The sequence below is a fragment of the Mangifera indica genome, chromosome 9 (genome assembly GCF_011075055.1).
Source record: "Mangifera indica cultivar Alphonso chromosome 9, CATAS_Mindica_2.1, whole genome shotgun sequence".
Taxonomy (NCBI): Eukaryota; Viridiplantae; Streptophyta; class Magnoliopsida; order Sapindales; family Anacardiaceae; genus Mangifera; species Mangifera indica.
In genome coordinates, this window is record NC_058145.1 from 2368469 (window position 1) to 2393119 (window position 24651).

The 24651-nt window shown below is 31.8% G+C and overlaps 4 protein-coding genes across 6 annotated transcripts; all 4 read right to left on the reverse strand.

The window, feature by feature from the left end:
- Window positions 1-892: 892 nt before the first annotated feature.
- On the reverse strand, window positions 893-3115 carry LOC123226228. Its single transcript, XM_044650763.1, has 2 exons — window positions 2050-3115; window positions 893-1982 (listed from the first exon to the last, which is right to left on the reverse strand). Exons 1-2 carry the CDS (start codon window positions 3112-3114, stop codon window positions 1290-1292), a joined length of 1758 nt encoding a protein of 585 aa, XP_044506698.1. The 5' UTR covers window position 3115; the 3' UTR covers window positions 893-1289.
- A 66-nt stretch (window positions 3116-3181) lies between these two features.
- On the reverse strand, window positions 3182-3788 carry LOC123225663. Its single transcript, XM_044649769.1, has 2 exons — window positions 3359-3788; window positions 3182-3285 (listed from the first exon to the last, which is right to left on the reverse strand). The coding sequence occupies exons 1-2, from the start codon at window positions 3579-3581 to the stop codon at window positions 3182-3184; spliced, it is 327 nt and encodes a 108-aa protein (XP_044505704.1). The 5' UTR covers window positions 3582-3788.
- A 4355-nt stretch (window positions 3789-8143) lies between these two features.
- LOC123224741 lies at window positions 8144-12814 on the reverse strand. Of its 3 annotated transcripts, XR_006504048.1 has the most exons (9): window positions 12460-12814; window positions 12343-12374; window positions 11233-11330; window positions 11035-11117; window positions 10575-10652; window positions 10403-10501; window positions 9280-9625; window positions 9081-9141; window positions 8144-8347 (listed from the first exon to the last, which is right to left on the reverse strand). XR_006504048.1 is itself a non-coding variant. In XM_044648441.1 (7 exons), exons 1-7 carry the CDS (start codon window positions 12541-12543, stop codon window positions 9335-9337), a joined length of 765 nt encoding a protein of 254 aa, XP_044504376.1. In that variant the 5' UTR covers window positions 12544-12814; the 3' UTR covers window positions 9143-9334. The 3 variants fall into 3 exon arrangements, 1 of the variants encoding a protein (XP_044504376.1); XR_006504047.1 differs by lacking the exon at window positions 9081-9141; XM_044648441.1 differs by lacking the exons at window positions 8144-8347; window positions 9081-9141 and having other exon boundaries at window positions 9143-9625.
- Window positions 12815-16266: 3452 nt separating this feature from the next.
- LOC123225664 (MADS-box transcription factor 6-like) lies at window positions 16267-23004 on the reverse strand. The gene is made up of 6 exons (XM_044649770.1): window positions 22800-23004; window positions 21637-21721; window positions 17001-17062; window positions 16777-16876; window positions 16420-16461; window positions 16267-16317 (listed from the first exon to the last, which is right to left on the reverse strand). Exons 1-6 carry the CDS (start codon window positions 22979-22981, stop codon window positions 16267-16269), a joined length of 522 nt encoding a protein of 173 aa, XP_044505705.1. The 5' UTR covers window positions 22982-23004.
- Between the last annotated feature and the right edge of the window lie 1647 nt (window positions 23005-24651).

The window sequence follows — 24651 nt, forward strand, 5'->3', positions numbered from 1 at the left end:
CTTTTTAAGCAAATTCAATATTTATTCCAATAATAACCTTACTCTCTGATAATTGTCTTTCTTTAGTCGTGTTTTTTCTTTAGCAACTTTTTCTTCAATAGCATATTTCAGCATCATTACATTAATTGTAAGTTTGATAACTTATGAATCGCAACATTCATAAACTTGGTTTGAAACAGATCGATTTTTTGTTCGATTGTTGATATGTCCAGATTAGAATAAAAAACAAAAACAAATGCGAATAAAGTGTGAGTGCGAGTGCATCTTTTGTTTGTTATGTTGTTTTATTTTCTATTTCAAGTTTGAATTCTTGTATTTTTTTCTTTTGTTTGACAACTGTTATGTTTATTATTCAAAAAAATTTTGGCAATCAGTGAATGCGAGTGCAAATGTGGCCAAAATCTAGGTTTCTTCTCCATCAACAACAACACAATCAAAAGTCCAACCAAAATATACCTACGATTATTTACAAAATAAATCATCACAACCTATAAACCCTAAACCAAACGCAACACTAAAATTGAAACGCTAAGCCGAGGCAAAAAACCTATTTCAAATTTAACAAACCAAGGAATCAGACTTTGATTATAAATGTAAGAGTCTCAAATATTTTAGTTTGTTAGATTTTTGATAGAAGGATAAAATGGATAATTCATATATATTTTGTTTATAAATGTAAATATTTCAAATATTTACCAAAAATATCTCTTTAATATATAAATAAAATATTGTGTTTTTCAAACTTAAAATAAAAGTTTATCGGTTCACCGATCCAGAAAGTCATGGCCTTTAAGAAATGTGTAATCTGTAGCCGCATTAATTGTGCATAATAACTCTAATTTTAACCACTCTAATTTTCTTATTGGAAATACATATAGAACCCCATCAAAAATTGAAAGGAATAGTTTACTTGTATTTGAAATATTTAACGGATAAACTGTAATTGCAGAGAAAATAAAGCAGCTACTTTCTGAAACTTGTTAAGAGTAGTCCATCACCATAAATATACAGAGGTGGAGAGAGAGAGAGAGAGAGAAGGAGGGAAAGGAATTGTATTTTTAAAAGGACTGAGAAAGCTAGTGTCATCGGAGCAACAGAACAGTCGTCATCTCCAATACCTTGTAACCTTTGAAACCAATTTAGCAGTTGACCCAATCAGCTTGACCTCTTCAAAACCCCCCGACTATTAGCATCTCATCACGTGAATAACCCATGTGACCCCTCTGCTTCCTGTCTCTCCAATCCCCATTCTCAATTCTCTCTCTTACGTATTCACTGTTTTCACTTCTTCAACTCCTTATTAACCCCAGTGCCGTTTCTTGTATGAGTGTGTCTAATATGTCCTTCTCTATGTCCATCACCACCCCTTCTCCTTCCTCTTCAAAAGCTATGCCATTCTGTGCCTTCATTTGTGGCAAATCCTTCTCTATTATTGCGTCAATGTCTTCAAGAACACGATAATCTGCACATGGAAAACTTTTGATTTGCGAACTCAACTTTTCAATTAACTCTGACCCTGTCATGTGCATGTGACTACTGCTTCCATAATCATGTGATGTAATCCATGGCTTCATGTTCATCAAAGGCTTCAAAATATCTACAAGAATTTCATCCGCTAAATAAAACAGTAACTTGCGGTTACATTGATGAGATAATGAAGAATGATGATGATGATTATAATGGTAATTGTTGATATCATTTTCGAGGTGGTGAAAGATAGAAGAGTTTAAAGGATGATAAGGAGAGAACCAATGAGTGAAGGACACTTGGGTATGTTTGTCAATGCCAGCACTTTTTAGTATTCTTGTAATGTACTCATTTTCATACTCTGCAGCTCTTCCCACGGTGGTGGTGGTGACACGGTTAGCTCTGCTGTCGTTGGTCTCTCGGGCAATGAGCGTATGCGTCCCTTCTTGTTTGTACTTCTGTCTCGAATTACTAGATAACTGTGAGCCCCGTTTCGAGCTTTCAGCATTTGATACCTACAATATGCCCACGAAAAATGAAAATAACCGTGCATTAACATTGTGCAAAATTCACATAAAATACCTGTTTTTGAGTTATTTTGGTTGCTGGAGGAGAGGGATCTTTCTTGACGAGAAAAAGATTAGGGACGGTGACATTGAGAAGCTCATTTGACAACGGAATTTTCTTGCATTTCTTGTCAGGATAATTGGCTCTGTTGACCTTGGAGGGACGAACAAATGGTTCTTCTTGCTTGTTTCGAAAAAATTCCGATGTTTGTGGAGGCTTTTTGAACCTTTCACTCGCAACTTTCTTGCAACTCTTTGCGAGTCTTTGCTCATGTTGCTGCTCTTGCACTGGTTGTTGCTTGGACTTTGATGAGAAAACTTTGATGGGTTGTGGCTGATTAATATTATTGGTTTGTGAAATTGGAGAACAAGATTGCTTTCGAGGCTGATGAGGCATGTGGTTGTGGTCATTTATAATGGACGACTGTGTGGTTGATTTCTGTTTGGATTCCGAGAATCTACTAAGCCTTGGTGAGTGACTGGACTGATCAAGAACATTTGCCAAAGCTGCCCTCGAACTTATTTTCTTAGCCTTTATTTGATAAACAGGTTCATTTCTTTCTTGTTCCCTGTGCTTTAAAGTGTTTGTTATGTCAACTCCAACTTTCCTGCCAACACTTTCTTCAACTTGCTTCACTATTTGCCTTGCAGAATGACTTGGGCTTCTGTATTCATCTTCTTGCTTGAGTTCTTTTCTCCTTAAATAAGAAAAACGAGAGAAGTCAGTCTCTTCGCCCACACCCATGTTCTCTTTGTTGATTTGAAGTGAAAGACGGTGGAGGTCAACGTCTGATCTTCTGGCTGAAGATATTCTTGGTGTCTCAGGCAAAGAACGAGTGCCTCTAATATGCCCATCTAAAGACTTTCTGTGGCTGGTTATTAGTTTGTTTTGGAGGGTAAGGTTTGATGTTTCATGAAATGATGGTGAAGAGGGTAAATGGCTATCAGGAAGAAGATCGAGACCCATCAGTCTGGCTACTAAATTGGGAGTCTTCGCACCAGGAGAAGAGCTAATTTCTGAAGAAGAAGAATCAACTTTTGATCTTGTGTTTCCTTTTCTTGTTTTGATTTGAATACCCATCTAGATTTTAAAAAAATAAAGATTAGTGTCAAATTAACCCAAGAAGACCTGGAAATAGAATACCAAATCACGAACTTACTGAGATTGTTAGTTTTTCTTCTTCTTTGAAGCAGCTAGTTGATGACAATGGAGGCTCCTGTAATTCCACAGTATTCCTTGGTGCTTCTACTCCTGAATTTATCAACATTAGTCAAATTTCAGAAAAAAAAAAAATCTTTATGAGACTGAGAGAGGAAGAAAGAACCTTTGAGAATGGTGTGGTCTTCAGGAATATTGAAAGAGTCAGGCTTGAAAGATGGTTGGTGTTGGTGCAAAGGAAACTGAAAATGGTGGAAATCAAAGAACTGAAATACAGCACTCATGCAACCAGGAGAAGTAGTTGTAGAAGTAGTAGTATTTTTCTCTGCAACTCCTCTCTTGGAGGAGGTGGTAGGTCTACTTCCACCCCAATGCCATTCTTTGCCCATATCCAGTACAAAACTTGTACAAGTTTCTTTGAAGATAGGAAGGTTGTGTACAAAAAGCTTGCTCCAGGAGCGATAAAGTGTGAGTGTAAATGACAGAAGAAGTGATATACTAGCTGGCAGTAGTGTTTAGTGATTAGAGAGAAGAGAGAGTGAGAGAGAAGGAAGCTTTGAGGAAGAAAGTAAAGCTGATGTTGAAAAGCTTATAGGACCCTGGTGAAGAAGCGAGAAAAGCGGATCCATGAAGCTTAAATCTGCCCCGTTTTGATGGGACTTAAGTACGATACAAGTGTGGTTGCTGGCTTTGGTTGGGCATATATTTTACTATGATATTTTATCCATATGATTATCTTGTATGTCTAACACATATACAACACTCACTCCCAAGTTTTACCAGACAATGACCGGAAACCAAAACCTGCTCACTGCCCACTCCCACGGGGAATTAAAAGGGAAAAGGATTATTTTTGACCCAAATTTTAGTTAAAACTTAAAATCATACCTATGATAGTTAAAAAATTCAAACTCTAACCCATTATCCAAATTCTATTAATTTTTTCGGTTAGAAATAAGGGCTTACAGTTTATATTAAAAATATATAAAACTTTTTACTTTTCCGTCACCTCTAAGGTTTAAAAACTAATAATTTTACTCTTGTCTAAAGTTTTCAAACTTTAAAAAATAATATTTTCACTCCAAACCTGGGGTTTCTATATTTTTTAAACTCAGTCACCCCCTATAACATTCAAAAATAACAGTTTCACCCTACTCTTCAACTTCAGCTTCCGACGTCTTCTCTGACCTTCTCCTTCTCCTGAGTCAATGATAGATGGTGCGATGAATAGATCTTTGTCTCTTTGTCGCACCACTTACTGTTGGCTTAGGAGAAGGAGAAGGCTAGAGAGGACGTCAGAAGGGATGTCGGAAGTTGAAGTTAAAAAGTGGGGATAAAACTACTATTTTTAAAAGTTTTGAAGGGCAATTGTAATTTAAAAAATATAGAAACCTTAGGTTTAGGGGTAAAAATATTACTTTTTAAAATTTAAAAACTTTATGCAAGAGTAAAATTGTTAGTTTTTAAAATTTAGAGGAAAAAAATTTATATCTTTTTAATATAAATTATAAAATGATTATTTTATATTTACTTCTAATAGAAAAAATTAACAAAAATTGAGTCATGAATGAAAATTTAAAATTTTCAACTATTACAAATATGATTTTAAATTTTATATAAAACTTGAATGAGAAATAGTTCGTTTCCTGAATTGAAATTGCAAACAAAAGACATAAAGCTTAAAGGATGACGATATGCCCATGCTGCCACGCAGCTCCCTTTTCTGTATCTTTTATTTTCATAAATATATTATATTTACAAATAAATTGAGTAAATTTATTTATACAAACTAAAATAATATATTATAAAAAAATTAATAATCAGATAAGGAAAATAATGAATAGATACTTTTTATAAATATTATTTTTATAATTTTAGCTATTAATTATTTATATTCTTAATAAATTAAATAAATTTGTGAGTTTAATAAAAAAAATTATTACTAAAAGTTTATTTCTTATTGTTGAATGATTTTAACGACGGAAAAACTTTTATCGTTATAATTTCTTTCGTTAAAAGTATTAATGATGAAATTACTTTTAATAAGAAAAATTATAATGACTAACGATGATGAAATTAATCTCAACATTAAAACTTTTTAAAGAAGAAAAATAGAGTTTTAACAATAATTTTTCTCTTGTTAATTAAAATCATAAATTTATTTATTTTTAATAAAAGTATAAATAATTAATTATTAAAATCATAAAAATAGTATTTATAATAATTGGATATTTACTTTTCTCTTGTTATTATCAAGTTTTTTTTAGTGATAATATCTAATTAAGTAATTTCAAAATGAGCTGAAAGTAAACAATTATTCAATTTATACAAATAAATTTATATAATTTATTTTTATACATAATTATATTGCTTATTTATTACATTTACTCAGACACATATAAATACATTATACATACATGCACCCTCACTTTTGCTCTAATTTAAATGTGAGCACATCGTTTCCGTAAAATAAAATTATATGTATAAATAAATTATACAAATTTATTATATATAAAGTTACAAACTCATATAGCAATTCGTGATTGTTTATTTTGTATCTCATCTAAAAATCACCTAACCAAATATTGCTATATTATATTATATAAATAATTTTATAAAATTATTTATACATATAATATCACCCATATCCACTGATTTGGGTAGGTGAAACCCATCTGGCCTTTATGCATGAATCCGGTTTACATTTTGAAAGTCGAGCAGGAACGGGGGTTGGGCTTGCGTCTTGGTATCAAAATTTCCGCTTTATTTAGTTCACCGTCGCAGAAATGCATGCCATGACAGAGTGGTAGGCCATTTTTTCAAATGAAACGACATCACATGTTCAAATTACTGAGACATGAAAATAGATGTGATAGGAGTACTGCCAATTTGTATGCATATATTACGGTCAAAATTTAAAGTTTGAAATGGAAAAAAATACAGATATATTCAGTCGATTCAAAAGTTAACAAAACTAATAAAATATTAAAATTTTTAAGAAAAAAGTTTAGATTTAAATTTTTATCACATTTATAAAATTTTAACTTATTTAATACAATAATTATGAATTTAAATACAAATAAAATCTCCGATAATTAAAAAAATACATACACATACATTCGGCCTTTCAAAAATACTATCATTTAGGTATTTTGCAATTTAAATTGGAAATTAACCGTGCTGCCTTTGGCGACAACGTGGCTGCAAACAACTGAGCCAACTTCCGAGCTCATTATTGAGAAATAGACTTATTACCAACACAGAGACGGGATTCTGCAAGACATTTTAAAGTATAGCGAAGGTACCGAGTCCAGAGAATAAGCCTTAAGTGAGCAAAATTATTTGCATGGCAATCACAAGGAGCACCCCATGTAAATTCATTATATGAAGAAGAAGAATTAGGCATCCGTCATCAACAGTAAATGAAATCCCACTAAATCAAGCATCAAGGCTTATCGCCATTCACCTTACAGGGACGACAATTCTCATTTCAACATGTTAGTCATTTCCGTATTTTTATCAATAATTAGATGGTCCCAATTTTTTTATCTTATAATAATCAGGTACAATCCTAAAGAAACTTACTCGACTAAAATTAATGTTACAGCCAAGAAACCAAAAAATCATGTACCACCCTGTCTATATATTTGTCCTTCTTACCTTACAATTTGGTGCCGAAGATAATTTGGGGTGCTGATTCTTTCATCTTTTGGGCTACTAAGTGTACTAGTGATCCCAAAATCTCAGGCAAAAACCAGATTTGAACGTTGTAATTTTCTTCAATTCATATCGAAGGTCATTTACCTTTGAAGAGGATATTCCATGGAAGACTGGTGGGTCTTACTGTGAAGGACAGCTCTTAAACGAGGGGGGTAGCTGCCAACAATTATATGACCTTAAATAGAAAAGATGTTGGCACTGGGCTTTACCCACCCCTGTCTACGTAATTCCAATACAATTCTCAACACCATTTCTTCGTCTCAAGGCTTTAATGCTTAATGACATCCGATAAATTTGTCTATATACAATTTTAAATATTTAATTAATATATTATTATATAATTAAAAGTTTTTAAATTAATAATAAAATAATTTTGAATTATATGACGTATATTATTTAAACACCTATTTAAATAATCAGTCAAAACTGAGTACACTTTCTCTGACAATTGTGTTGTGATTGTCCACAACTGTCCATACCTCTCCTGAATGCCAAAAAGACAAAAACTTAGTTCTTTTCAAAACCACAACACAGCCAGCGAAGAACTCCTTTTACTCTCGTCTACCCGTGGATCAGAAGAGAAATTATTTCAACAAGTTAAATAAGTATGAGATAGATAAGAATCAGAAGACAGCCAACACCACAACTATAATGGGTTATCAGAGTCACCTGCATTCTATATAGTAGGTGTTTGAATGACTCAACAAATTATTTCTATCACTGTAATCGTACAGCACTCGGCTACAAAGTAGTCCGGCTTCGCCAACTCAGAGATAACAGTCCGTAAAGCACTAAACTCCAATGGGCTACTCACACTCTCCTTTAAGGTATACAGTACAAAAAATTGAAATTTTATAAATAAAATTATACATATTTATTTTTATTATATAAATAAATTTACACTTATATATTATTATATAATTAAATAATTTTAAATTAATAATAAAATAATATTTAATTATATGATAACACACATAAATATATTTATTTATATATTTAAAATAAATACATATAATATTATTCAAACTGCATAATTGTCTCAACAAAAAGAAGACTAATACTACATATATAATTAAATTGTACAAGTTTATTCATACAATTTGATATTTGGATGATTTTAAAATAAAAGAAAAATAAACAATCGTATCATCCAATCACAAGTTATTATTTTAGTCTCTATATATAAATTTATATAATTTGTTTGTACATATAATTATATGCGAAAAAGAAATTAGAATTCAAGAAACAAAAAAGTTTTATTAAAATAAAATGATTTTAGGGTTTAAAAAAAAAAAATTATAGCTACTGCCCTCCAAAACTGATTAACTTAAATCCCACTTCCTAATGGACCCTGGTACAGATAAAAATTCCTGGTCAGTGTTCCCACCCACCTGGTATCTCTGAATTGCTGCAAAGCGCCCATTAGTCTCATCATCTGTACATTTTTAGACATTAGCTCAGATCCAAAAAAATTAACTCAATATTCAAATTTTGAATTTTAAATAGTAAATGTTCTACATATTCCCAAGATAAAAGCTCCATATGCAGAGATAATCATATAGAATAACAACATAAAGAAATCAACAAATCAATCAAGTTTCATGTACTGCAAGAATATGTTGATTGTAACCGTCTAAACCAGAAACAGACATAATAATATGATACACTAGCAAACACCAACCAGTACAGCTGGGTCATGCATACATAAGCCTATTCAATAATTCCCAATCATCTAGTCTCTGAAATATTCCTAAATAATTTTATGTCTATGTTCAACGTGAAATTCTTAACAGTATCCAAAAAGAAATTGTGGGCACATCCTAAATAATTTAACGTCTATGTTCAACATGAAATTCTTAACACTATCCAGAGAGAAGCTCCACACACCAAATCAAAATACTAATAAGGACTAGTTGTAAGGGTTTTACATGAAGAACATTAAAATTCAAACTTATAATTCCTCCTAAACAAAACTGGTACTGAAGAGTCACATTTTCAGAAAGGAACCTGGTGCAGCAACAGTAGAAACTAAACAACATAATTATTTCAAGGCTAAATCTAATCCTTGCATCTGTAAGGTACATATTTGATACTTCATTAGAGATTAAATAATTTTCCAAAGAAATACATGTCACAGCATTCAATGCCAAAAGTTAAGGGACACATACTAAAAATGAAATGATGAATTTCTGAACAATTTCTTCCTTGAAATATACTACTGGGAACAATCTTGAGCCAAAAAGAGCAAAAAGAAATTAGAATAGTCAGATTGCATTATTTATATCAACAAACTATAGGAAATTGAAGAATACAAGAAAAAGATCAATTAACAAATAGAGAGAGACTAGGATGGATGAAAAAATATACCCAGTAAATGAGCATAATGGCTTCAAAACAGATTTAAAAAATTGACACTATGGTTCTAAGCTCTACCATCCACATCAAACCCAGCACCTGTCCAGCCAGGTGCTGAAGATCCTCTACCCTTGGGCGCAGCCCCAATTCCCTTTCCTCTTCCTTGAAAATAAGTTTTCTTCTTTACTCTTCCTTCTCCTTCATGCTGGTTGTTTCCATTCATAATTGGAGCATTTCCAACATTTCCTTGATTAGATGATGCATTTTGAGCGATCCCACCACCTGGTTCCACGGCTGGGGAGATTGTAGAAGTGTTTGGAGCAGTTCTAATATGTTCTTGCCCCATGGGTTTCCCATCCTAAAGATAAATCCAAGACAAAACTCTTAAGCCTTTCTACCACAATGTTAATTAAATATGTCTGTGAATACATTTCACAAAAAAAAAGCATGATATGTGCTGGTTCATGAGAACAGTTACCCAGTAAGAAAGTCATAAGATGAAGTGAGCAAATTGATATCAGTTGATAATCTAATTAATTTTGGGTCAATTCTGAGGATAGCCACTAAAAATACCAGAAAAATTGAACTTTAAGTGGTCCAAAAAAGAGAGATAAACTGCTGCAAATCATTTTAATAAATATCTTCTTGCACAATGTTAACTGCAACCCATCCACCTTGAAGATGACAGAATGCAAATGCAATAATTAAATGATGACTTTAACATAACAATATACTCCCAAGTCTTTGTCACAATTAACATTCATTCTTTTTCCATCTAGTGGACATACATATCGTTTTTTTGGATATCATGAAATCCCTTGACCTTCCATACATGTTCACCAAGTTCTAATCTGAGGGCTATTTTCTGACCCCACTACCTTGGTAGCCAGGAAACTAACGAGATTAATGTCCCAAGTACGTGGTAATGAAGTTAGCTTTTACCAGTAATTGCAACCCTTGAGGGGTGGTTGACATGCACACTGACATAGCTGTCTGGAGAATGACATATCATATCTATATTATAAACAAAAATATGATGCAAAGAAGTAATGTAAACTCTAAGAGACTAGTGACTTGCAAGGAATCAAGTAATAAACATACCAAAGGAGTGAATAGAAATGGAAAGAAATAGTACTTGAATGGAAGTGATTGATGCTCTACTGGGGTTCAAAGCTTCCAGTCGTCTTTTCAATTCCTCAAGTCGAGAAAACTGAGTGTTACTGCTTTCTTGAACCTATTATACATAATATCATTAAAATGATCCAAAGTATTGACATGTAAATCAAAACTCAGCAAGATATGTATACCAAATGGTTTAAATCTTCACATAACTTCTGCTTCATTGCTTCTTCTTCCTGCACAGCCTTTGATGCTGCTTCCCAGACCTGAAGTACAATGGAATGAAAAATCCAGAAAATCACAACCCAAGTAATACATCCTCTTCAGAGATCATAAAAGCTTTATTGTGGAATCAAGAGTTGTTCAGTTCCCTATAAAAATTCTGGACATCAAAAATTCAAATCTGCATATACATGTACCAAATCACCAAGATGATATGGCTGAATGCAATATAAGCCAAGCTGGTTATGTTTCAGAAAATATTCTATTGCAACACATCTAGAAAAATGAAAACTAATTCAACATTAAGTCTTAAAACCTTAGCAAAACCAACATTCACAAGTTCAATGCAAATATCAGAGTCTATATCACAAATCTGAAGGGTGAAATTATAATAACATAAGCCAAGTTTAATCAGGAGGGACAAACCTTTCGTGCTTGTTCTTCCTTCTGCTTGGCAATACGAATTCTCTCAGTTGACATTTCTATTTTCTTCCTCAACAGTTCAAGTGCTGAAGTTCAGCACCATACATCACAGCAATGCGGAAGTAATTCAACCATACAAATTAAGGAAAAGCAAATACCAAAAAGTGGCAACTTTAAGGAAACTAATGAAGTTTTACAAACCTGCCCTTTTAGGCCCAGCAGTGAGTTTCATTTCCATTGTAAGATTTGCTAGCTCTCTTTCAACGTCACGTATTTTAGAATAGTTTTCTTCGATGTATCTGACAGCAAGTAACTAAGAAGATCAGCAAGATATCCCTCTATACACCACTAGAAAGGATAAAGAGGATCACCAAGCATAACATTAAATAAAAATAACGTAAGGAAGCCACTAGAGCAACATCTACCAAAAAACCCAATAGTGGTTCCATCTGGAATGGAAAATGATTTACATATTTTACAAACTGAACTTCTTCACTACGTATTTTTATTTTTCCTCCCAACCACCAGACCAACTCAAAGAACAACCTGAATTCTTGTGCAATGCAACAGTAAAAGTAATTATAAAACATGACAAATTACACAGTGTTGGAAAAGGCCAAGGGCATGGGAAACAACTACCACATAGACAAAAAAGGCACCACTGCAACATCCATCAGCAACTAGCCATCTTATCATCATTTGAGCTTTACGAGAACCATCACCAGCCTCACCATTACCCTAAAACCAATCACACCATCATCTTCAAGACCACTTAACAATTCCATCAACTTAAACCCAAGCACTATCCCCATCAACAATTAGCAACAATAAATGCCACCATTACTACTGCCTTTGACACTCTAAAGCTAACTCCATATATGAACACAACCATCAGCACCTTCAGCTATCACCAACTTTCAATCAGCTCCATAAAGATTTTCCAGCACCAACACAATTAAATAATGTAAAAAAACTTCTAGTTATTAGTTGTATAAGTTTGTCCAGATCTAAATTGTTGCTCAAATATTAATTTACCCTATCATGACTAAAACAATATATCTACAAAAGTATAATCAATTTTTCAGTTGTTAAAAAAATCTTAACAGATCAGAAAGCTCAATATAAAGATGCCGAAGAGAAGTTCCAAATTTAGCACATTGCCGTCTAGCTTTTTAATTTTCCTTCAACACTAGGCTAAAAACAAAACAATATAAAAAAATTTCAATAGTTCAATAACAAAAGTCATATAGCAAATACTAAATAGAAACATTAAAAGCAATCGATCTAAATTAAACAATGATGTAAACATACTTCCTCAATTGAAGCTGTTCTTCCTCGATTATCTGACAAATTCATACGAAATGACAATCAAATTAAAAATTATTATCAAATAAAGAAAAAATTAAGAAAAATTATATATAGAAAGACCTTCTCAGTGTAGGCGATGACAGGAGCTTCTCTCGGAAGACCATCAGGTCCGATCTCAGGTTGAAGCGAAGGATTAGAAGCCATTGTTTAAAAATTTAGAATCTGAAATGGAAACGGATTTATGATGGATGTAATCAAATTATGAACAGAAGTCAACAGATTTTTACTTCCTTTCTACTGCGATAATTCGCTCATTTATCGAGTTTATCATGATTTAGAGCGAAATACGCGGAAAAAGAAGAAAAAAAATTAAAGAGAGGGAACAAGGAGACGGTGAAGTGAGGCGAAATCTTCCGTCATGTCCAATGAAGCCGACATTTCGCGTTCACTCCGGTTCGAAGAGCTATTACGGTTTTTTTATTTTTATTTTTTTGTAATGCCCAAGTTAAATCCTGGCGAGTGAGCGGCGGCACATGCAGAACACGTGGAAGGCAGATAAATCTACGCCACGATTAACTGCCCAGTTACTATTTGATAAGGGAAAGCTGCATGTACATATTTCAGATAGAATAAATAGGCATACGACTGAATATTATTTATCTTTTATTTAAAATTATTTAATTATATAATAAATATATTATTAATATATTTATATATAATTTTATTATTGTTTATAAGAGTATATGTGACCTGATCATGACTAAAAGGAGTTGAGTCACTTAAAAAGAGCAATTGTATATGTATTTAGTTTTTAATATTTAATTAAGTATTAAACTAATGTGTGATATTATTTTATTTATTTAATTATTTAATTGAATATTTCAAATTATCAATACAAAATTTTATTGTAAAAAAAAATTATGATTATAAAAGTTAATAAAATTGATAAAAAATTAAAATTTTTAACTTAAAATTCTTGGTCGTTTAAATCTTTATTATATTTATAAAACTTTAATTTGATAATTTTAATTATTATACTTTAAATTTATTTATATAATAATTATAGATAAAACCATAAAAATTATAAAAAGAGTCAATAGTGTTGTTCTTAAGCCGGACTCGATGAACGCATATGTCTTCCATTCAAATCATACTTTAGTGGGAGGAGAAGGTGAAGTTGATTTAAATTAACCCGACTGCCTTTATATGTATGGTTAAGACATGACGCAATGCCCACAGTCCGCCTAGATGGGTAGAGCGTTTTGGCAGCAAATTGGTGGCCTATGCCCACATAATCTATATAATTTTATGAGCCAGGATTCAGTAGAAAAATTTGTCACCTGCAGATGAAAAATTGTCTCATTTTAGACATTAACATGAAGAACAATCTTCCACTGTTTCCCAGAAAAGTTCACCTATCATCTACTTCCGAATGTACACAAACAGCACGTAAAATGAGTTAAGACTATTTTATGAAAGCCAGCTGAGAATTCCTTAAAACAGAACAGAGCAGGATCTCATATTTTAAGTTGGTGCCCGTTCAAAAATGCTCTTGAGACGTAAATTTACCTTGTCAATGTCATCTACTGATTGAAAAGGCAGTGGATGACATTTACAACCACGGCAGTGGTTGTCAGTGAGCAGTTAGACAGCCCTAGCTTTGTGAAATTCCACTTAGTATTCAGCTAGCAGGCCAGCCCAACCCACAACCCACAAGGCCTGCACTGTAGTATCCTTCATATAGTCCACTAGCACGATAAGCTGTGCAGAGGCCCACAAGGTATATATTTCAATTCGATTCTTAAAACATTGCTACTATCAATTTATAGTCTAATCTAGTGTAGCTTTATGTATTTAGTTTTTGAGTTTGACACTAAGATTCGTTTTTGGTTTGTCCAAAAAAAGGAACTGTTTTCCATCCGAATTTTAAAGAAATGACAATTTCGCACCTTTTATATTGGAAAAATCTATTTTTTTACTAACCTGTAAATTTTTTTTTTACAAAGTTGGGAAAAAAAAAGTCTTTTGTCTTTACTTGTTAGAGACTCAAATAAAAAAGAAATAAAGAAAAAGAGTCTCATATCTAATGTTTAGAACATAAAAGAGTGGTATATAAGTGTTGTGGATTAGACCTTAACATAAACCAATTAGTTTTGTGTAACATAAGTTTCAATCTACACATTTGTAAGCTCAATATATATTTTCGATATGGTATCAGAGCACGAGCCAAACGACGGGTTTAACAGTCTAAGTGTTCCTGGATACAAGTGACAACGCACCCAGTCAAAAACTGACTGAGCCAAACGGCCTAGGTGTTTGCACTTAAACGGGGGTGTTGAAGACTCAAATAAAAAAGAAAGAAAGAAAAAGTCTCACATCTAATGTTTAGAACATAAAAGAGTGGTATATAAGTGTTGTGGATTAGACCTTAACATAAGCTAATTAGTTTTGTATAACATGAGTTTCAATCTACACATTTGTAAGCCCAATATATATTTCCGACATTACTAAATCTAAATTACAATTTTATCTCAAAAAATTATAAAATTCTATTCATCTATAATTAATAATTATAAAAACTAAAAATTATAAAAATTTGCTGACAGAATTGTTCCTCCCCTGCTACTGCTAACCCTGTGTTGCTGCAAACAATTATTGGTAGATCTATTGCTCATCTTCCTTGGAGTTGTCACTTATGAGCTTTGTTTTGATTTAATCTTGTTTTTTCCACCAACTTTAAGACGTCCTATCGCTTGCACAAGCTTCAAGCACGTCCAATTCCATAAGTTTCATGTGGGTGTTTTCTAACAAGAAAATGCGAAAGAAGCAGGAATTAAAAAATATATATATTGATAAGGAGAATAGAGAAAAATATATGCAATTAGAATAAAAACGTAATTTATTTGTATTATTTATAGATAATATAAACTCTATTATATATCTGTATTGGTAAAAAATAGACTTTAAAAACTAGAAGGGTGAGCGAATTAGTTCATTAAAGTTTGGATGGAAAACGGTTGTTGTCTTTTGTACTTTTTAATTTGTCTAGCTCAATATCTTTTTAAATGTTTCAAACTAGACCTAGATTTGAATCGTATCGGATCGAATTTGGTACACTCTATTGTCCTCATAGGCCATGCTGTGGGCCATTTCCCACCCAGGCTCACAGCCATGGTCATCGTTACCAGAGCTGAAATCATCTTAACTCCTAACTCCAACCATTTTGTTCCCACATGCACGTAGGTATTATACATCAGTCAAAAGAAATTAAGGTACAAAATAGCAACAGTGGGATAGCTCTTCCGCCAGTCAAATGTTTGAAGAACGAGCGTCCCCTTAAGCTGAGCGCGCCCAGTACTCCACAACTACAAAGTGAATTATTCTTTATCTCAGCTTAATAATTAAGGGAATAAATTATCCCAATTCACAAATTTAATCCACCATTTTAAGAGTGCTAAACTCCTATATTCTAGTCACAGTACAGCTTAATAAACAGTTAATCAAGATTATTTAACACATCACAACCCTAAAACAACTGCAGGTACGTACGCATTTGGATGCATGTCAACTTAATAAGAATCAAAACCATCCCTCAGTCTGGTCACCCCCGGCGGCGCCGCCCATGACAATGTTCACCTCGTTTATGCCATCTCCACAACTGAATCCATTTAACATGCAAAAAAATTAAACACAAGTGCAATGACTTGTGATATAAGAGGAAGAAGATATGCATGAAATACCCCATGTCTAAATCGTAAATGCAGTATGGTTGGTGGTCTTGAAGGAGGCGGTTGTTCAATTGAATAGCTTCAAAGTTTTCTTCTTCTTCTTCTTCAAGCTGGAAATAAAAAAAACATAAGGGAAATGAAATGATAACGTGTGAAATATAGTAAATTATTTTGTCATAAAAGATTTGTATTGTTTAAGCTAATCAACCTGAGACTTCAGCTTCTTGTTTTCTTCTTCGAGATCTTGTGCCTATCAGTTTTGTTCAAAGAGTCATCAATGTTATATATACACTGGGAGCTACAGAGAAACTTCTCCTTTTGTTGCCCTAAAATTAATGTATCAAACTCTTACCCTTTGCTGCAGTTCTTCCAATTGTTTTTGCATCATTTCTGTCTGCATTCAAAAGTAGAAAATATATAAGACATCAGTCAACAACATATATAATAGCCATTTAGTGATGGCTTCAACTATTTCAGAAAGGGAAAGCTCAAAAAAGTAAGAGTGGTTCATCACATTGTTGTATATAAAAACAATTTTGAATGCTTTTAATCATATTTGAGAAATTTTTTTTCTCAAATCTTGTTTCTCGAAGTACAACCTTCAACACATTTTCTTCTCTTTCATTTGGATAAGTAAAACATGAGCTTTTTATATGTGCATGGGTCTCAACGTGTATGCATGCTTAAAGGCTCCAAAAATGATGTGTACCTTTCTTTGTCTAGCTTGATAGAGCGTCCTGTCAAGCTGTTTCTCAATCTTTTGCAAATCTTTCACAGTCAGTTGTTCAAGATCTTCTCCAAGAAAATGCCTTAATAACAATCAAAACAAAAATTTATTTAATCTATATACGCAAGTTCATCAGTTAAAGATCGAACATTTATATATAGTTGCATTTAATTGTATAGATTTAGACTGATTCAGCAGAAAGTAACCTTTGTGAGCATTGGAGAGACTCATATGTTGCCCTCAATTTTAAGATCTCCGGATACGAGATCTGCATTGACCCATGAAACAAAAGTTTATGATATCTTACTGAATAATATTACGTATATAAATTATATCTTCTAAATGATGTGAAATAAAATGAATAGAATTTTGAAAACAAAAATAAAAATCAAGATTCAATGAACAACATTGTTGTGATAACAGAATAGTTATAGTATATCAGTTTATGTACAAATATATATGGCTAATAATTTGCACCCTCAATTCCTTTCTTTCTTTTTTAGTAAACTATTTTTTGTCTAAAACTAAAATAACCAGAGAATGGGAAGAGCCTATATATATAACTCCCATCAAGTGTGTAATCTAAGTGATAAAAAAATATCGTACAGTCCCCTTTTAGTATTGTCCCTCTAGATTAGAAAACTTGAAGGGTTTTGATGTTGTCCCTCTAGATTAGAAAAGTTGAAGGGTTTTGATTTCTTTCGTAAGGCTGTGGTTAGAGGTATACTTCCTAATTTTGTTGCTTCAGATTATGTGTGTTTTTGTAGACATTTTTGTTAGCATATATTTACATGGTATGAGGGTCAAAATCTGATATCTGCCTAGCTATTTGAAATTTGAAGGATGAGGATTGGGATGAGATTGGATTATTATAAAGGAGGGGTTTGATGGAAGAAAGCTGAGGTAATATTGTTATTTGGTACATTTGGGTAATCTCAATTTAATCGGGAGGGAAGACACCTCTATTTGCTTTAGGAGTTGACACCTCTATGATGAAAACAGAATTGTCTCTATTGTGAAAGCAAAGAGAAATTGACACGTGACTATAAACATAAGTCATAGATGTCTTATTGGTGGATGAATACAGATCAAATGAGGACGACATCTAAATCATGTATGACGAACAACAAGAGAAGAAAGAAATATATACAATTGAGATGATAGATTCTGATGAAAAATTGGCTAGTTCCAATGAAATTAGTTAGTTGACGATAGACTATAAAAGGAAATCAATAAAATCTAGGGTTCAAATTGGTTGAACACAATGACTAAAAGGGAGAATTGGCAAATTCAAGGGTTCAATTGATAGATCTTGATGAGTTCCAATAGTCAGAACCCTTTTGTTCACTTGGTGATCTAAATCAATTGGTGATAGAGACAAAACGGGTAATGAACAAAAAGAAAACATGAAACAAAAAGAAGAAAAAAATGAGAGATTGATGGAAACACACTAGAAATTGACTTGTGGCAACTAAAATAATGATAAAATAGGAGAAGTTTTTTTTCAAATTATGTAGAAAGAAATGTAAAGAAAAACAATAAAGTTATAAAAGTGGGCGTGGGTGTGTATGAACGAAAACAAAACAAAAAAAAATTCTAATTTTCTCACCTCAAGAACAAGGTGGTTTTTAAAGGGGTGAAAAATGTTAAGATTAAATATTTTATTAGGATTAAGATTGGAATAACCGGATAATATTAATGAGGAAAATAATATTAATTAATAAATTAATATCATATTATATATAAATTAGGAATATAATATTTGATTTAAGTGATATCTAATTGATTTGAATAATATTTTATGTAATAATATTTGGAATTTAAAGGATAAGGATTGGGATGAGATTAAATTATTATAAAAGAGGGGTTTGATGAAAGAAAGGGAAGGAATACTGTTATTGGTATATTTGGGCAGTCTTAGGCTGATTGGGAGAGAAGACACCTATATTTGTCTTAGGAGAAGTTGACATATCTTATTATCAACATTATTTCCTTTTAATATTAATAAAATCTGAGCTAGGCTTCTAACAGTTTTTTAAAACCTTTTTTATGCATTTTATTATGAACTCTCTCATTGTACAATATGAATCTTCCAAAATTTCTTATAAGATGCATAAGGTAAAGTGGTCCTCTAATGAACTTTTGAGCACGTATGTTCAAGTGGACGGTAGGTAAATTCAAGAGATGTGTGAAAGTGCATATACGATGACTCAAGACAATGGTGAGAACAAGCCAACAAGAAGAAAGGGAAAGAAAAAATACTTGCCTATAATGAGAAAAAGGCTTAGTGCTTCTTCCGTAGAAAGAATGAACACATGAGGAAGGAATGTCTTAAACACAAGGCTTGACTTAAAATGGGTAATCTCACATCTTTAATGTGTTAATAATCTAATATGGTTAATGTTTCTAATACATTGTAGGTTTTCTAAACCATAGGAAACTGATGAAAAATAAACATACCATCTATTCTTGCAGCCAAATGCATTCACACATGAAAGTCATGAGAACTTACATATTAGTTTTATAATTTGGTTTTGTTTTAAAATTGGAACAAACCTTTAATATTCTTAGTTTCTCTAGAAATTTGATTTTTATTTCGAAATTGTAACTTTGGGTTTTACTTTTTAGTTTTCTATAACATCTTTTGATTTGTTCAAAATTCGGTTATTATTGGTAATTCTATAATGGTTGATAGTTTTTTTTATAATACATCAAAATCAGAACATTCCTTATAGTTATATGGTCTCACATAATAACGTTGGTATTAAGTGTTGTGTGACGGATGCGAATTCCTCCATGTTGTGGCATTCAAGATTGGAAATGATCCCTATTGAGAGAATCAAAAGGCTAACAAATGACACTCTTGACTTTACAAATTTTGATTCATGAGTTGACTACATCAAAGGAAAGCAAACTAACAAAACAATGAATCTACTCAAACGAGTTTTAACATCAAAGGAAAGCATAAGACCTGACATTGTTTTTACTGTAGCAATATTAAAAAGATATCAAAGCAATCCAAGTTTAAACCACAGAGCTACAAAAAAATTATAAGGTTCCTTCAAGGAACTAAAGCTTGCATGCTTACATACAAACATTTAGATGATTTGAAGGTTGTTGGATACTTGGATTGACCTTACTAGTTGTGTTGATTCTTGCAAGTCAACATCTAGATACATCTTCATGCTTTTGTTGGAGGAATTGTATCTTGGAGAAGTGAGAACCAATTTTTAGCTACTACTTCTACAACGGATGCAAAGTTCATATCCTATTTTGGACAACTTCTTAGGGTATATGGATTAAAAGTTTCATATCTACACTTCGAATTATGAATTCAATCTTTAAGCCAATGAAGATTTATTAAGACAATTTAACTACTATATTATTGACTAAGAACAATAAAAGTTAAAGTAAACATATTAACATAAAATACTTACACCTGAAAGAATGAGTCAAAGCAAACAAGTTTCTTATTGAACACATTAGTATTAAGTTAATGATTATAGATCCTTAATGAAAAGCTTATGCCACTAAAGTTTTTCAAGGTTCTTGTAGTGCAAACAATACTTGTTTCAAATAAGTATGTTTCTATTTGACCTGATGTATTTAGAAACTCTGAAGATCAATTTGTCTTATATCTTTTAATTTTGTTTCCGAATCATTTATGTCATGAACCATAATCATAAGCATTGCCTCCCAATCCTTTCATGTGACATGGTATGACACCAACAGATCTTAGCCAAGACCTATGCTCTAGATGGTTCGTTCCTTTCATTTTTTTTTCCCCTAAACAGTGCTTCCATTCATGTATTTTCCCGGTCCTGTACCCATCTTGGTAGTTGTTCAACATTTATTTTCCTTTTTGTTTTTTGTCGGTGGCTATTCCAATCATACATAACTTTTCTAGAATGAAAAATATATTGTGAGACCTAGACTAGGCCTTGATTGGAGACTTATTCATAAAGCATAATGTACCACATACATATTTATTCAAAGAGGGAGGTTATCTTGCAATACATGAAAGACAATACTCATTTGAAGAAGATTTACTGCAATGATGCATGTGATTAATCTTTTTGTTTTGAAATACCTTATCATGAGTATCAAGATGAAAATGTCCTGACCAAATATTAGATATTTTATTTTTAATTTTAATTATTAAATTGATTTTAATTTAAAATAAATTTAATATTTATTTGAAAATTAAAAAGCTTATATGCCTTAAATCAGATGTGATCTATTACTATGTTCATGATAGCCACTAACAATCGCATGTAAGAGTTATAAGGAGACTTAATATCACATTTTTTGTGGTATTGATGATAATTTTCTGCTAAATGAGAAGAGTCTATAAATAACTCCAATCAAATCCCTAACCTTAGTAATTAAAAATAACTAACCTATAAATTATAAAACTTAAACCACATGGATTAGTAAAATTAACCAAATATTAGAACTTTTAAGATAAAGATTTAGGTTTGAAGTCTTTACTATATTTTTTAAACTCTGATTTACTTAGTATAGTGGTTATGAATTGTTCCATCTAACAAATACGGGCGGGCAGTCTCTGGTTATCAAAAAAAGAATTAGAAAACTTAAAGGATCTAACTTCTTTCACAAGACTATGGCTGGATGGAGGATCCCTTCCTAATTTTGCCGCCAAGATTCTGTTTATCTGATTGGCCTTTGTTAGTGATAAGTTTAAAGAAAAATGACACTGCAATTCCCTAAACTATAAACTTTTAGAAAATATTTAAATTTATCATTGATGGAACATCCAAAATAAAGCCATATCTAACTTAACCTAAGTACAGCAGTATGAGAAGAAATTAATGTACAAACCTGAGCATTGTTCTCAGAAATATTGCTGGAGCTTGAGGAATAGCAACATCGCCGGTACCGTTCCAGGATCTTGGCAACGTTACTGCTAGAAAGAGAAAAATACATGTTAGTAATATATTCAAGGGTTTTCAAAGAGGAACCAAAGCTGAAAGCCAACTTATTTGATGGGGGAATTCGAGCAATTTCTGAGTAAAGTTTATGACAAGAACTAGAAGTATAGACAAGTATATTATATCTTATAGATTTACTCTTATTTGGCAAGTTTGAAGTAAACATATATATGATACATTACATCACCAGATCTTTGATAAGCTTGGCAGCTACAAGCTTACAGCTATGGCACTGTCCAGTTACAGTCCTCAACCTAGGTTTTAATTCCCAATTAAAAGTAGACAGATCATTCCTTCTATATATCAACCCACACATCACCCAAACAAGGTTGCTTTACCCATCAACCAATCTAGATGCTTTTTCCCCCAGAAAGAAGAAAAAAGAAAAGGAAAGAGGAAAAATCATCTGGGTGATATGCTTATAATCGATGCAATAATATATCATCAGAAGTTTTTATTACTTCAGCAATATCCAGTGTTGGAAATTGTAAATGCTGAGTTCCAGAATTAGGATGAACTATGAATTATATCACTTACAATGATGAACCCAGAAGACAGTTTTTAAAGCATGTTTCTCATTCCATTTTGAAACTGCTAATAAGGGAAGTATGGAAGAAATCTAGCAAAGAAATACGTAGTGTTAAACATTTAAAAAAAAAAAAATCAAAACCCCGATATCCAGGAACTTCGTTTCATGAAGCTAAGAGATCTTGAAAAGAGAGAGAGAGTGTGTGAAGCATAAAAGCAGTGATTTCTCATTTAAAACGATGTCATATCAGACCTGACAAAAGAAACACATCTCTTTGTTCATCTTATCTGCTAACAGATCAAGAAGAAGAAAAATATAGATGAACAAGTTGAAGTGCCCTTTGCTTCTTTAACCTCCAAATACCTCGGTTCAGTTGGTTTTTGATCAAAATATACATTATATGATGCAACTAAAAGTAAAAGCAAAATAATGTGTTTTACCTGTAGTGAAAAAAGAACACCAAAAATTCAGTGGACAAAAACAGATTTAGAAAGAACAAGAAAGAGGGAAGCCAGTTATCTTACTGATTGCTGCCAAACTCAGAAAGTTTGCCATGACTAGAGAAAATGATGAGAGCGACCTCAGCATCACAAAGCAGGGAAAGTTCATAAGCTTTTTTGAGCAAACCATTTCTTCTTTTGGAGAATGTTACTTGTCGGTTGATCTTGTTTGGGATCCTCTGCAATACCACCTTCCCTCTTCCCATTTTCGTCAACAAACCTAGCAAACAAGAAAATGGAAGCTATGATTTTTTCCCTTCCCTTTTTGCTTTTATCTCACCCTGTCTGTTGTACTTTTTTTCCTGTCTTCCTGCGGTCGCGGTGTTGGCTGAGCCAAGATAATGTATACGTCCTTTTAAACACAAAAACTTTTACTATATATATTGGGTAGAATATAATTATATACATAATCATATATAAATAATAAAAAATTATTATATGATTAAATAATTAAAAATTAAAAATAAAATAATACATAGTTATATAATAATATACATTATTTATGTAAAAAAATTATGTATATAATTTTATTAATTTTACGTATATAAATTGTAGAGTTCAACTATTTATGATAATAACCCTAATTATTCGAGTAATAAAAAATATAGAATTTAAGCATAAATTCAAAATTTATGGATGATATATCAAGAGTTCATAATTTTGGTCAGAATGATTTAACTAAAAGAAATTTGATTAAAAAAATCAAAATAAAATCTTCCTTTTACTAATAATATTAAAAAATATAAAATTCATTATATTTTTTCTCTAAATTTTAAAAACTAACAATTTCACTCTTATCTAAAATTTTTTAACTTTGAAAAGTCACATTCCCCCCCCCCCCAAAAAAAAATTTTTTCTTCATCCCTCCAACCATCATCTCCGACGTCGACAACCTCCCCTTTTCACTCTAAATTGTTGGCTAACGCATGAGAAATAATCTGAAACGGATCTTTTAATTGATAACAAAGAGATCTCCAAATCTCTTCAAAGTCAAAAAACTTTTCAAAGGATTGGTAAAAAAAAAAAAATGTAACTTTTCAAAGTTAAAAAACTTTAAATAGAGATGAAATATTATATTTTAAAACTTATGAAAGAAAATATAATGAACTTTATATATTTTTTAATATTATTAATAAAATAATAATTTTATCTATATGTTTAATAAAAAGTTTTTAACTCTAATTAATTAATCGGTGAGATTTTGAATTATTTCAATTTTACATATATAACTTTACGAATTCAAATAAGATTGATTGGGAAATAGTACTTTGGTCATACATATATATATATATATAAAATTAATTGCACGATGACTCTCATTTAACCATGAAATAAGTTTTGAGGGGAAAGGATTGGGGTAGGGTAGTGGTCAAACTGACACGCGTCAGAGAGGTATAGCTTTACAAAAAGAAATAGCGGAGTGAGTCTGTGAGTTGTCAAATCCAATAGTGAAGCAATATGCGTAATTATTATTTAATAAAAAATTAAATTTTTATTATATTTATTTTTTTAATTTAAAAACTTTATAACTCCCTTCTACTTAAATTTTAAAAAGTCAAAAAATTTATTTTAAGATTTATAAACTGTCATCAAAGATAATAAATTTTGTCATCTCTGACGGGGTTAGTTCACCCTCCTGACTTAACTTTTCTTATCAATCACTTTTCAACTATCGACGAAACTTATTTTCTCCAATAAAAATGAAATTATTTTTATTGGATTGTTCTCGTCCAAAAAGAAGACAACTGTCAGAGATCTTAGACAGTCACGTCATCTTTGTCTAAGCCTTCGACAGTCATCCTCATTTTGAACGAAGATCTCATCTCAGACGAAAACGAAATCATCTTTGTCCAAGATAAATCTTTGTCAAAGAAAA